Genomic DNA, 14,997 nt, shown 5'->3' with positions numbered 1-14,997 from the left:
GAAGAATTTCTGTTTCCTCTTCTGTTTTTTTAGCATTTCTTTTCAAAGGTATATATAATTATGAGTCAACACTAGTCCTCTCTCTCCTTTCCTTTCCATTGGGACCTCTTATACAACAAAGTTGCCTCGTAACTTCACCAACTCAATAAAGTTCTACTTCAGCTATTTTGGATCAATCAATTCCCTTTTTTTGCCATTATATATGTTTTATTTAAGATCAGAAATTATAAATTAAATTATATTTCTCATTTTCTTAATTAAATTCATGTTAGTTTTGGCTATTTTCTTTTCCTAATACCCATTAATGATTGATAAAATTATTTTCGTTTTGGTTTTTTTCTCAAAACATGAGAGAATCTCAAAAAGCAACGAGGAGGAGGGACTAGGCAATAACTATGCACTTAGATCAATTGAAATGGCCCATGCTCATTAAAATGATGCCCATCACTTGTAATTGGGAATCTGGATGAATTGTCCACTTTATTTTAAAAAATCAAATGTCTTTCACCTAGTAAGTATATTTAATATATCCCATCCATTATATATGGGAATATAGATGATTTGTCCAATCCAATAGTGTTTTCATTTCATTCCAGGGTATATTTGTTTCTCATAAATGAAAATACATATTCTTTGCAGAATGAAACTCATCCATTGAATATATTCATATATATATATATAACTTATATATATATATTTTTTCATAACATTTTACCAAATGGCGCGAGAATTTATTACTGTAGATGGTTACGTGCTTGATGGTTGAGTCCAATCCAGACATTACGATCCAGGACGATGGTCCTGAACATCAGAGGTAACATAATGTGTGTGTATGCCATGCCATGCCATGCAATAGATATTAGAATGTCTTTTCTATATAAAATGTTGGGATGAACAAGTGAATGGCTTTATATATATATATATATATATATATATAAAAGATGGATGTAAAGGAAAGTTGGTGATTCGAGCCAAGGAGACAAAGCTGCCCCCAATGTATCGGAATATGAATACAATGGAGATAATTAATATATATTCTTATATGTGTGCGAGGATATTTGTTTGGTCTCCTTCACAAATCCGTGACAATAGTTAGCATAACAACAACTATAAAACTAATATATATATATATATATATATATATATATAGTATTTTTAAATAGAGAGCATGGGGAAAGAGAAGAGAGAAAGATTGATCTTGGGATTTTAAGCAAAAGAAGGGTGTGCTTGCTCAATCAACTCTTGGACAGAGAAGAGGAAACAACAATGAATACTATATATATTAATCAGCACATGAGCAATACTCTTGTAATTAACTCTGCCCATGCAGTCCAATTCATGCATATTATATATATATATGCAGGTATATGCACTTCAGTTTATATTCATCCATAACCCATGGCCTTATGTTTTAGGACTACACTGCTACTAAATGGTAGTACGAGAGAGTAACAGAGTTGTACAAGCCGGAGTCTCGCTGAAAGTATAAGTTGAACTTAAATATTACTCCCTCCGTCCCTTAATAATTATTCATTTTTTTTTTTTTTTTGAGTTGTTCCAAAATATTTGTTCACTTATCAAATTTAAACAACATATTTCATATCTTTTTATAAAATATTTTTAAAATTTTAAACTTAATTATATATATATTTAAACTTGATAAATCAATTTTGTAATTTTTAAAGAGGACAATGTAATAATTACATACCCCAAACATCTGTTATGAAAAAGAGGGGGTACTACATGTTATTTATGATGCATTAATGTATGCCTTCACGATCTGTGCACCAACCATTATAAAAGGTCAAAATAGTTAGTTATATAGGTCAATTTTTCAGAAAGTTTTTTGGCTAGCTGATTTAAGTCTTGTTCATTTAAGGGCTAGTGGTCCTTGGGGCAGACGGTCCCACTAGGGTTTTTTTTTTTTTTTTTTTTGTAAAATTACTTATACATTTTGTAAATTTTAAAAAAATATCTCTATTTTTTTTTTTGTAAAATTTTTTAAAATATAATAATACTCTATTATATATCATTATTGTTCAAGGCCGTTCCTTCTCTTACAATTTTCTGAATAATCAATTCTCTTGTTAAAAGTAAAAAAACTTGAGCTTAAATGGGTCGATTTCTAAAATGAAAATCGTTCAATTTTTTAAAAAAGAAAAATTTATCTCGGTGAGTAATGCAACAGTCACTTGCAATAACGTCTATTGGTGCTCTTTTGACAGGGAATATAAAAACTAAACGTATTTTTGTAGATTATACTAGTGTGTGTGTGTGTGAGAGAAGAGAGAGAGAGAGAGAGAGAGAGTTGTGTGTGTGTATGTTTTGAATTTTGGTAGAGAATGGTGCACCCAACAGAATGAAAGATGTTGACTGACAATAAATGCTTTAATATTTGTTCCCTCTTTAACTGGAGAAACTAGTAGTTGATCAAAGTGTTTTATTGCAACAGTAAACAAGGCAAAGAGAGTGAATCCACAGTGAAATAAAACTGGACAAACCCATGAGTTGAGGTTAATAAACCTGCACATGATCTGTGTTGACAAGCCAAATCCCTACGCATAAAATCATACAACTTTGTATCTTTACATTCATCGTATTCTCATTTCTCAGTCGCAGCAGCTGGTTGTACGTATTCAAACATGTATGTATATGTATATATAGAGAGAGAAAGTAAGAATGAGCAGTCAAAAGTTATTGACACATCATGTCAATCTACAGTTTATCCATCAGAAGATGATGTGTTTATCTACTGTTCGAGCCATCAGTATGTGTTGCAAATTACCCCTACCAACAGATATTGGGCTCCACTCTCCTGCACCACTGCACCACTTTCAGTCTCTCTCACCTTAACCCATCATGCTCTCTCTCTCTCTCTCTCTCTCTCTCTATATATATATAGATACACACACACATGCACACAAAGCTGCCAACAAGATCCATTCATTGCCATCCTCTCCTTTCTAACCTCACAAACATTTTCTCCTATATCATCAGTAGTACACTAGTACTATAAAATATTGGTGGTACCAATTATCTTTTTAATCCCATTAGTACTCCCATATTATACTATAGTATATATACATATGTGTGTATATATGTGTACCTCGCCATCTACATATCTCTGTGTCTTAAAGCTAATCATTTGCTTTGAATTTTCCAATAGTGAATCTCAAACGGTATATGTTCCGTCCATCAAACAGACACATCTCTCTCCACTAACCAAAGCGAAAGGGCATCAAATGCACCCCACAAAAAGCTGATGTATTTGCAGGATGTAAAGCCTATCTCAACTACATCTGCAACCAAATATTAGTTACCTTTTTTTTTTCCCCTAAATATTAGTTTCTTACTATGTACCTATATTGTACCTATCTGGTTTAATTTTTCAATCAGCTTAAGATTACATCTTTTCACTACCTGTTTACTTCTCATTCTTAAATTTTGGATTGGTGAATAAATTTTGGAAGATATAATGAATTAGGAAAAGGTTTTAAAAAATAAAATTCACTTGGATTAAACCTTCTTTTTTTTCGGAATTAACTCAACAGGTAGATTCCATTGCTAAATTGATATCAATCATTCCAAATGCATTACGGATTGATCACCAGAGAAGATTTTCTCTTCTTGTATTGACCATTAGTATCATCTCCTAAGGTGGAAGAGATTGTGCTTGTTGTAAGATCTTTTAATTTAGAAATTTTAGATCCCAATTGGTTCACTTATCTAAAAATAGTTTATAGAAATAAAAATAATTTTCTCATATATATTATTCCCTCTCTTTTTATGTTCCATGCAGATACCAAACCACTTTCCCTACTTTCATGTGGCATGTTTTCCATTTCTTATATTGTTGTGTTCCCAATTCCTAGAGGGTAAAGATGCACACACCAAAATAACACACATATTAACTCCAAAAATACTTCTAGAGTTTGGGGAAGGTAACATGTAAGTACATAACTTTACTTTCACATAAAAGAGCTCACGATGAAGCAACTTTACCATTTTTCCAAGGTCTACCTTCACCTACATATAAACTCTCAAGGAGATACCATTTTAATTTTTTCATCACTGCGCGCGCGCGCACATAAAGCTTAAAGCACTTATTAACACACTAAAAAAAAAAAAACCAAGAAACAAAATGTATAAAATGAAGTGCGGGAAGTTGTTTTTAAGTGAGCTGAAAACAAAATGGATTTACAAAAACTAAAATTTAAGACGAGTAATTTGGATCCTACTACATTCTATGGCAAGACTGATAAAATAAAGAAAGAAAAAGTGGCTCTCCAAGTAGTTTACAACTTAAAAACTGTTCCTTCTCAGAAAGCCATAACCATGCAAGTTCAATATTAGCACCATGAAGTAGGTAGCTAGTAAGATAGTTCACTAAATTTGAACCAATTAACTACTAATTCTTGTAGCTAGCTAGATCTCACTGCATTGACTCATCATCTACCTCAATCTCTGATGCAGGTTCATCTTCTTCTTCGAATCCATCGATGCCATAAGCAGCATGGCCATGCCCAAATGCCTTGATATGGTCCTTGAGAGACCTCTTGTGCTTGAAATCAGAACCACAAATGCAGTACCACAGCTTCCCACAGTTCTTCTCATGGGTTCTCCAATCTCCTCTCACAGCAAAGGCCTTACCGCACTTTCTGCACATGAAGGGCTTAATTCCATGCTTTCTTTTGTAATGGGTCTGAAGGGTTCTGAAATCTTTGAGCGGTTTCGATCTCGGGTGATCGATGTTGTTCCTGCACCCTGGTGCACAACAATAGCAGGGAAGCCTCAGCATGCCTGTGGGTTGAGTCCCCCTTAGTGATTCTGGCCCTTTTCTATACTGAGATCCATGCCCCCACATATGCATCTATATATATAATTTTTTTCAATCATATGAAAAAACAAATGAATTATTCAGTAAATTAAAGCTATCAATAATTTTACATTGTAATTATAGTGAAGTGATAAGCAGACTAGAGAGAATCATAGAAATTAACCAAAATGAATAGTTGGAAGGCCTCTTAAGGAAATTAAGTTCAATTTTATTTGAGAAGATTTGATATTAATACTATGAGAGAAGGGTGGAGCTAGTACAAACATTAGTCTACAATATCCTGCATGCAATTAAGGGATCTTGTATAGGAACACAATAATAAAATAAAATTAAAAGGGGCCAAATCCTAGGACCTAGGTGCATGGTTAAATTGGATCTAGGCAGTTTCTCTCTCTCTCTCTCTATATATATATATATTATGATAACAGTTTATTTGGATAAGTTCCAAAGGAAATGGAGATCTGTTTCAGATATGGTATGAATTTGAACAAATGGTTTTAATTTCTTTGCTCCAATTCTACTTGACGTTTTGTATTTTTTTTTTTTTTTTTTTTTAAGTTAAAGGTAAGCTTGTATATATATGAGAAGAAAGAATTAAAAGAATTAAAAGTACTTAAATAAATTCTTAAACGAAGACTTATAGAGAAGTCTTATTTCTGGAGAGAAGAAGGGTAGGGTGAAATGATCTTATGGATGGGGTTTTCATGTCTGTAAAACTTGTCTGTTGCAGATGAATATTTATCATTTGAGTTCAAAATGTTTAGCTATATATATATATATATATATTCCTGCAAATGTATAGAGCACAGACTTCAAAGTGTACTAAAAGCACAAGGAACATTGCTTGTGTTGTTAAATCACATAAATGACAGTACGTACTGATCTATACTGATCTATCTCAGTTTCAGTTCAATCAGATTGACATATCCAAAATCCCTAAACTCACAAACCATGCAAGATATATAAATATAAAACAAAAATTGTGAAATATATATATATACCCATATGATTGATCATTTCACTTTCCTCTTTAAAAAAAATAAAAAATTAAGGTTGATTAAGAGAACAATGAAAGGCTAGATATATGATAGAGCTTGAAAGGTTGGAGAAGAAGAAACTAAGAAGTTTTTTTTTTCAAAAGAAAAAGGAAAGTAGAAAAGGAGTTAAAAATGGCAAAGAAAAGCTTTTGGGGGGATTTTATTGGGTTTCACATATGTGATGAAACATAATTAAATTACCTGCATGTTGTTATATCTGTTGAAGGTCTTGAAGCAAACAGGACATGAAAACTGAGTAGGACCAATGAGAATCTGAGAAGGGGTAGGAATCCAATACTGACCCTTGTTGAGTCTGTTTAAAGGGTACCCAGAAATATTAATATCAGAAGCAGCATCTCCATCTTTATCAGACTCAGTAGCAGTGATCTCATGACTAGAATTAGAAGAAGAGAGGATAGAGGCCAGATCAGCAGCACTAGGGTTTGGTAACCCTATATGTAGAGCTACAGTAACAGTTTCATCATCATCATCATCAGCATCACCCATATTGTTAGTACTAGTACTGTTGGAGAAGATGAGGCTTCGATGGTTTTCATCTTCTTTGGCTTTGTTCTTCATCATCATCATCATGTCCACATCCATGGCACTGTAAGAGGAGGGTTGATCTTGATCTTGATGATGATCATGCCTTGTTGGGCTTAAACTGAGGAGGGGTAGGGCTTCTCTGAGAGGAGGTGAAGGAGGTGGAGTTTGGTAGTGAAAGGTGGTACTGTTGTTGTTGTTGTTGTTGTTGTTGTTGTGATTGAAGTAGAGGTTGTGAGAGGTAAAGGGATGATGATGAGGAGGAGGAGGAGGGGGGTTTGGGTTTGAAGAAGAAAAATGGTTGAATCTGAACCATTGTGTGTAGAAGCTTGATGAATAAGGGTCAGTCATTGTGAAAAAGGTGGGAGGGGAGAATGGTTGGCTGTGTAGGGGTTTGCTTTTTATAGAGAGAGAAAGAGACCCTTTTAGAGAGAGAGAGAGAGAGTACAAGATGACTGAAGGGTGGAACTGAAGACTTGTGTGGAGACTGATTTGGCTCAACAAATTAAAGCAAGAAAAGGCAAGCGCAAGCAAAGTTAAAGTAGTCATCCCCCTGTGGATAATAGCACTACTGAACAAGAATCTAATTTGATTGCCGACAAAATAAAATGTTTACTTATGAAAATATAATTAAAATAGAGGAAAATACGGTTAAAATAGAGGAAAATACGGTTATTAATTATATAGTTGGTTCATGGACTAGGAAGTATGCACATAAACACAAAATATTGATAGGGCATACCACAATTTTTTTTTAAAAATTAAATATAAATATGGATACACTGAAATATAATAATATAATATAGTTATATTAATATATATATATACATATATTTGTTTATTTTCTATAAATCATGAATCACTAATTTAAAACTTACATATATTCGTTATTTTTGTTTTGCTTCAATTTTTGCTTGATCTTTAATATATATATATATATATATATATATATATATATTGGGTAAGTGAATCTTTAATATAAATTTTACACATTTCAAAATCATAATTTTACTATCATTCTAAAAGATAATACTACGTAATAACTTAGATGTTCTTCTACCACATTTCAAACGGATTTGCCTTTTTTTTTTTTATTATGGACCAAAAAAAAAAAAAAAAATCATTTTTCTTGCTTTTCAGTTTCTTTGCTTTTTAATAGAGAATGCACTAAATCAAAATTTAAATAAAACAATGATTTTCCTTAAATAGCAAAATTTACAAACAAAAGTCTGACAACCTGGTTGGAAATAGCAAAGTTAAAATTTTGCTAGAAAAATAGATTTATTTTCTTGATTTGTTAGTCAAAACAGAACAGCTCTTTGTATGAAAACACAGCCGCAAACTGCTACCATCGGTTGTTACCATTGCCCTCCGACAATTGCAGCAAAAATTTCCATTAAAACTATCAACTTATTACTTGTGTTTGTACATTTTTTGTTCTGTTTTAAATTGATTTAAGGAGCTGTTTTTTCTTGGGATTTTTTTTTTTTTTTTATTGTCACCATTTTGGGCATCTCACATTGAGGTACATTATTCAGTTGATAATATGATACTTAAATTGTGTTATTTTTTTCAAAAGTGATCAAATTCTTCAAGTAAAGGAAGCAAATTGTGCCGACTATTTTTCTCCTACAGGCTACAGCTAGAGATATGAATTGAAAGAAACTTTATATAGGTTAGTAATATATTTTTTGGCGTTGCTATTAGTGAGCATCAAATTTTACTACAACCAACAACGTAATAATGTCAAAGACAAGAAGATAGAAAAAAAACAAACTTGTACGAGACAAGGAGCTAGAGTCCCTTTCCAAGGAGCACCCTGAAGCTTGAGAGACTCCTCTTGGATCTCTCTTTCCTAGTTGGCCTAAGGATAGACTAGCGATTTTACCAAAAAAACCAAAGATAAAGATGTTTTTTTTAAGTCTATTAGAGTTGTACTGGACTTACCCTAAGCCCAAAAAAAGAGAATTAAGAATTTCTCCTGTGCATTTAAGTGGGATCGACATGAGTCACATTAGCCTAGTTTATAACTCTCTCTCTCTCTCTCTCTCTCTCTCTCAAGTCAGCCTAGTGAATCCCGGATTCCCTCATTATCATGTGCCTCGTCTTGTGATGCTTTTAATTTGTTAATGCAACACATTACATTCTACTGCAACCAGGGACGGATGCCCAATGCCCCCATTGATTTTTTTTTTTAAGTGTTATACACTACTAAGTTTTTATATTTTCAGTTATATACTTATAAAATTTTCACTTTACCCCTTCCAAAATTACAAAAAAAAAAAAAAAAAAATTACACTAAATTCACTTTTGCTCTCCTCTCACAACTACTTCCTGAATTACTCAATGCAATAGATAGATAGATATATAAAAAGAAGTAAATGATGTTGCATAAACAATGTAATTGTTGATGGAAAAAGGGTCCATATGTGATTGTTGAATTTTGTAGTTGATGTCTAGGTAGATACCATTCTTGTCAAAAATTAGAAGCAATAGTTTTATGGTTTAGTTATTAAAAACTGAAGGCAAGTTTATATAATTCCATGGCAGGTTGTGTAGCTCCCATCCCAAGCAAGAGAGTACCACAGAATATGTGTTTTCTCTCTCTGAAATTAAATTAAAAATTTTGGGGACAAGAAGCAAATTAGTGTGGTATGTATCCCAGCATTTGCTTGGGTATGTGAGCTTGGTCGAGTGCTGACTGAGATATTGTCCCTGTCCAATCCCCACCTTCATCTTACAATGTTGTACCAACCCCAAATGGTTAATGAAGCAACTCAAATGAATGATTTTTGTAACTAGAGATTCAGTGTACGATATTTACACCCTGGTATGCTTTTAAATTTTGACCTATTTGTTAAGATTTAATACTGAATGGTGAAACCCAACCCATCATCTATTTTTTATTTATACCAAAAGTGAAAAACTCAATTTTACCCTTTTTAAAAAAAAAAAAAAAAAAAAAAAAAAAATTGTACTTAACCACTTGAATCAAATTCCTTGGAGTTATCTCAAATTTATCCTCATTACTAATGAAATTGACATATTTATTTTACACTCTTTTCTTTCAAATCCTAAATTTGCCATATTAGTCTTCTATTCTCAGTCAGCTAATGTTGGAATTTAAAAAGGTATATATGATTTTGTTTGAAATTGGGACGACTTTGCAAAGTTCAAGAATTTTCAGATCTCTTTGTGCAGTCTTTCAAAGTGCAATTAATTGCTGCATACCCTGAAAGAGTTCAAAGATAATACTACTACTGTATAGCATATCTAAATCTGCCGTTAATCTCTCTCTCTCTCTCTCTCTATATATATATATATACACACACACACATATATGTGTGTGTGTGTGAACTTTACAAAGCTCAAAGTCCCTAGGTTGCTAGGCTTTGCTATAAAACTTGGAAACATGAAGAAATTTCGTTGACAAAAAGCAATATCTAAACATATACTAATGGCATGTAGTGATCTTTTGAATTAATTTAAAAATAAGAACAAAATTGAAGCATCTAGCAAAAAGAGCCTTCTGTCGACCACAGCTCCTCATGCTCTCTCTCTCTCTCATGTTTCAAGACCGCACGAGTGTGTTTTGTTTTATCACAAGTGTACTGTATATATATCTATACAACAACACTTTGAATTTTCCATGTCCATGTCTTGTATGCAGATTTCCAAACATTTCTCTATCCACTTCCAAAATCCCATGTTTACAATTTAATTTAAATGTGGGTCCCAGCTGCATGAAAATCACAATATTGCCCTTCCATTTGTTTGGAAAAATAAACAGATATACACCATTATATATAGTGAGAAAGAGACACTCAAACAACCAGAATTTACTATTCTTAAAAATTATTAATCAATCAAAAGCCTGTATATTTATCAATCGCCGCCATATTCTGTAATTTCTCTCTTTTTCCTATTTTCTCTCCTAAAAAATTACTTTTAAATTACATCAATGATAACTTATCATAAAAATCATTCATGATTTATCATGAAAATCAATAATGATATTATCATTATTTTTATTTTTTTTTTTGTTGCATGACAATATATATATAATCCAGGTTCTAGGTGGGTTAAACACTAAATCCCACGCCTCAAACATGAGGCGGGTTTTCATTTTAATTACCATAATTATCCCTACTCAATTTAGGAACCTACCAATCCGTCCGTGGCGAAAACGTCTTGTCAAGAGAAATTGCCACCACTACTTATGAATGCTTCATATGGAGTTTCTAACAAAAGGACAAAATAGTCTCATGCAAAAACTACATCATTTTAACTAAATTCAATTAAAATTTACATGTTTGAAGCCAAAAGGCTAGGGTACATCTTATTAAACATCAAATTTAGTAGTCTAAAGCACCGGTATAGTTGATAAAATTGGGAAACTACCTTTATAAAAACTTAATTATAAACAGAAATGTCAAAAAAAATATTTAAACTCTCTTATTTAAAAAGAAAACACCTTTTCAATCCAAAAATTAAACTCCCATATTAAATAAGCAAACACCTTTTTAAACTCTCAACATTATCCTTGGAAAAATTTGCAAAAAAAGAAGTTAATTACTTGGCTTTTATGATATGCTTCAAAATCTATTATATGGAAGTTTCCTACTATCCAAAAATATAGAATAAACAGAAAGGCCAAAATCTCCAAGAATCAAATTAAAATCTCAATCCAAACCCTCTCTAATAAAGCAGGAGTACTTGATTTAATTACCATCGATCTCATCAACCCACAAAAATCTAAGTGGTACACACATGATGTGCAATGGGACAAGAAGAATGGTAAACATGTGAAGACTAGTTGATTTGTCTTCTCATAATTAGCCAATATGAAACTTCATAGGAAAGGACATAGCTATGTATATTCCAACTAGGTGCATAATGCATTTTTAGCACATTGATTGAATTGATGAAAGACACGAGAAATTAACAAAAGTTGAGGACAAAAAATAAATAAAAATAGATTATATTTATGTGAGCAAGAGATTACGACATTATATAGTCGACGTCATGATAATCTTATTTTTAATCCCAAAAAATTAATCTTATACATTCAAAAGTCGGATGCTTTCCTTTCTTTTATAAATGAATGAGAGTGTCTTATTCAACTGAATTTTTGTGAACAATAGTCACACCTAGTTTCTCCTTATTAAATAAGAAAACACCAAGACACCTACTGAAAGACATAAACACATACAATTGTGCTTCTATGCTCTCAAACTCTCAATGAGTCAATTACAACAAAATTTCTTTCAATCATATTCACAATAGCAACCAAAAAAAAAAAAATGCACAAGTCATAATATTAGATGTACAAACCCTTGATATACAGCCAAATTATTAAAGAAGTATTTAATGCTTGTATTTGTATTCCAGCTAGATGACAGTGGTCAGGGGAGGGATAATGGTCCCATGTTAATCTAAAAGGTTGCAGAAGCTTGAGACCTCAATATGGAAGGACAGTAGGTTCATGCCATGCCACCAATGACTTTTTGTGTGATTAACAATTTAACATGTAAATTATAATTGTTGAGAAACGTGCAAATTTTAAAAACTTTTCAAGGGATTTAAATTCATAAATCTTAATTCATTACATAGAGACAAGTTTTACGCAAAAATAAAATATGATGTATCATTCAATTAACAGATTGAATACTTACATCAAAGGTCTGAGTAAACCTTTAAAACTTTCCTCTAAAGTGAATGTTCTCACTTATTGTAGATCCCTTAGCAAGATGCCTTCTCCTTAGATCTCCATCTTCTTGGTAATTATTTTGCCTTTAGTAATCACTCATATGCCCCCATGAATGACCTTGGAAAATTAGGCTTGTGGGAGCCTCCATTAGATGAGAACATAAACCCTAATTTTCTAGAGAGAGAAAAGTTATTCCTTTTTTTCTTCTCATCAAAATCACCCCCAAAATATACATAGACCATGTATATTTATAGGCAACATAAAGGTAAAGAAAAGAAAACAACTAATCCTTCTCAATCTCTAATTCACATGTCTCAAATCTAATATGAATCCAATATCAAGTTGGGCTATGAGTGAGAATCCATTGGGCCTATTATTTTATTGGCTACAATGAATTAATAATTGGCCCGGTCCATGGACCCAATTCAATTAATTCATAAATTAATTTCTACTCCACTAAAAGAAATTAATTGAACTCCAATTAAATAATAAATAACCTCTAAGTCAATATTGCACTTTGACCCCTCTATGCATAATTAGTTGTCGGATAAATAATGCCATCAATCCGACTACCTAATTAATATATTTATTTTGGTACCTTTGATTATTTCTGGCTCGATCACAATAAAACATTTGTTCGACAAAAATAATAATTTAATAAATAAATATATAATAAATCATTTTGTCTAAAATCATACGAAGGCCTTCGAATTTACTTTGTGATCAACCATAATCAATACAAAATAAATACAAGTAGCAATGATACAAATATTGAAAATATAACCCTCTAACTATTAATTACATAACTACCCGAAGTGTCGGTCTAAGGATCCTGAAGAATCCGCCGAACAAATCAAAGTAATTATTAATTAATAAAAGAGTCTATACTTTTCTCATGCTTAAGAGTCAAATGCCATGACGGTGATAGGGAGTAATTGCATACGACGGCTCTCGCAATATATCTCAACCTAACGCGGATCCAGTTCAAGTCTTCATTAATTATTAGTCCATCCATAATTACCGACTATGAACAATTTATAATTACTATTTATATATCATGCATTGATTGCCATCACATACATATATATAAATATTTCTTGTAATTACATGGACACTATCAATTTCATAGTGAATCGAAATATAATACATTAAATTCACCAATTGTATAAAACATAAATATTTCAGAAACGTCAGGAACATATGTCAATTAATCCAAACAGGAATTTGCTATGCCAGGGCATATAAATCCCAACAGCTCCCACTTGCCCTCATAGCCAATTCAAATTGCACCTAACTCCAATGTTATCCAGATGATGATCAAAATTATTGATCAATGACACCTTTGATAATGGATCAACAAAGTTGTGTTCCAATGCAATGTTCTAGCTACAAGTACATTTTCTTGCCGGACAATATCATGTAGAACATGATACTTCCTATCAGTGTATTTTGTTCATCTATGGAACCTTGGGTCATTGGTTTGGACTACTTCTGCACTATTGTCGCAATATAGCTCGATAGGCAGGCTAGTATGCTCCACAACCTCTAAATCAGTGAGATCAAACCAATAGGCTTATATTGCCACATTTAAGGCTGCAATATATTCCACCTGCAGGTTTGAGTCAACAGTTGAAATCTGCTTGACAATCTACCAACTGATTTCCCTTCCATTAAGTGAACATACACTAAGTCATGAACCTCATAGTATCTACTTCTGATTGAAAATCAGAACTAGCATACCTGACTAGGACCATATCATCACATCCATAAATGAGTATGATATCATTGATTCTCCTTAGGTACTTAATGATATTTTTCACAACAGACCAGTTGTCAAGTCCAGTATTGGACTGATCTCTACTGACTATCCCTACTATGTAGCGGATGTCCTGTTTGGTATAGACCATGGCATATATGAGACTCTCATATGCCGAAACATATTGTTCCAGTCTCATTTGCTCAATCTCCTTTGATAGTCTTGAAAAACTACTTACTAGAGAGAGCCATCCATATCAATAAAGCAAGAACTCATTCTTTGAGTTATGCATACCAAACCTGGTCAAAACTTTATCAATGTAGGATTATTAAGATAAGCCTATTTTCCTTTTAACTTGATCTTGCAAAAGCTTGATCCTAGGAATCTAGCTTACATCCTGAAAATCCTTCATTTAAAAGTAATTGAACAACTACCTCTTTATTAATGACAAAACTTCCACATCATTCTAAATGAGTAGGATGTCATCAATATATATAGAATTAGGAAAAATAATGACATTCCCTTGTACACTCATGATTTATTCACTAAGAAATCTTCTGGTATCTTTTTGTAGATTAACTTGCCTTCCATAGGAATCACCCTACTAGAAAGTTCTACAAGATCCCAGAATTTATTAGAACACATAGATTCCAACTCTGATTTCATAGTAACTCACCAAAACGATCTATATCCATATCGGTTCACGCTTCCGTGTAGCTTACTGGGTCCAACTCATGTTTAACAGGGATGTTCATAATGGTCTCACCTAAAAACATGATTCTGTCGAATTGGATGATAATCCTCCCACTACATCAATGTACCGATGTAGAAATCGATGATGCTAACGCATTAATAGGGAATTCATATATTATTCTCAATCTCTATAATAAGTGTGTTCACATTTGGTACATCTGGTACTCATACCATATTCTCTAACATTATGCTACTAGGTATATAATTCATAATATGATCCTCCTATAGATAAACAGTGAGTGTAAACAATCGACTTTTATCATTGAGATCATAAAATAATCCATTCTAGTGACTTTTAGAGTAGCTATCAAATCTATCATGCGTATGATCTGTTTCCAACTTACTTGTCCATATCAAGCGC

The 14,997-nt window shown here is 32.4% G+C and overlaps 1 protein-coding gene across 1 annotated transcript; it reads right to left on the bottom strand.

Annotated features, from left to right (window-relative positions):
• Positions 1 to 4,176: 4,176 nt before the first annotated feature.
• LOC132313620 (zinc finger protein WIP2-like) lies at positions 4,177 to 6,901 on the bottom strand. The gene is made up of 2 exons (XM_059812472.1): positions 6,076 to 6,901; positions 4,177 to 4,870 (listed from the first exon to the last, which is right to left on the bottom strand). The coding sequence occupies exons 1-2, from the start codon at positions 6,766 to 6,768 to the stop codon at positions 4,433 to 4,435; spliced, it is 1,131 nt and encodes a 376-aa protein (XP_059668455.1). The 5' UTR covers positions 6,769 to 6,901; the 3' UTR covers positions 4,177 to 4,432.
• Between the last annotated feature and the right edge of the window lie 8,096 nt (positions 6,902 to 14,997).

This window comes from Cornus florida, unplaced genomic scaffold, assembly GCF_030987335.1.
Source record: "Cornus florida cultivar Cherokee Brave unplaced genomic scaffold, ASM3098733v1 CherokeeBrave_3.0.0_Hap2_Chr06, whole genome shotgun sequence".
NCBI classification, from domain to species: Eukaryota; Viridiplantae; Streptophyta; class Magnoliopsida; order Cornales; family Cornaceae; genus Cornus; species Cornus florida.
Note: the sequence above shows the minus strand (reverse complement) of the source record. Positions and strands in the feature narration are given on the sequence as shown.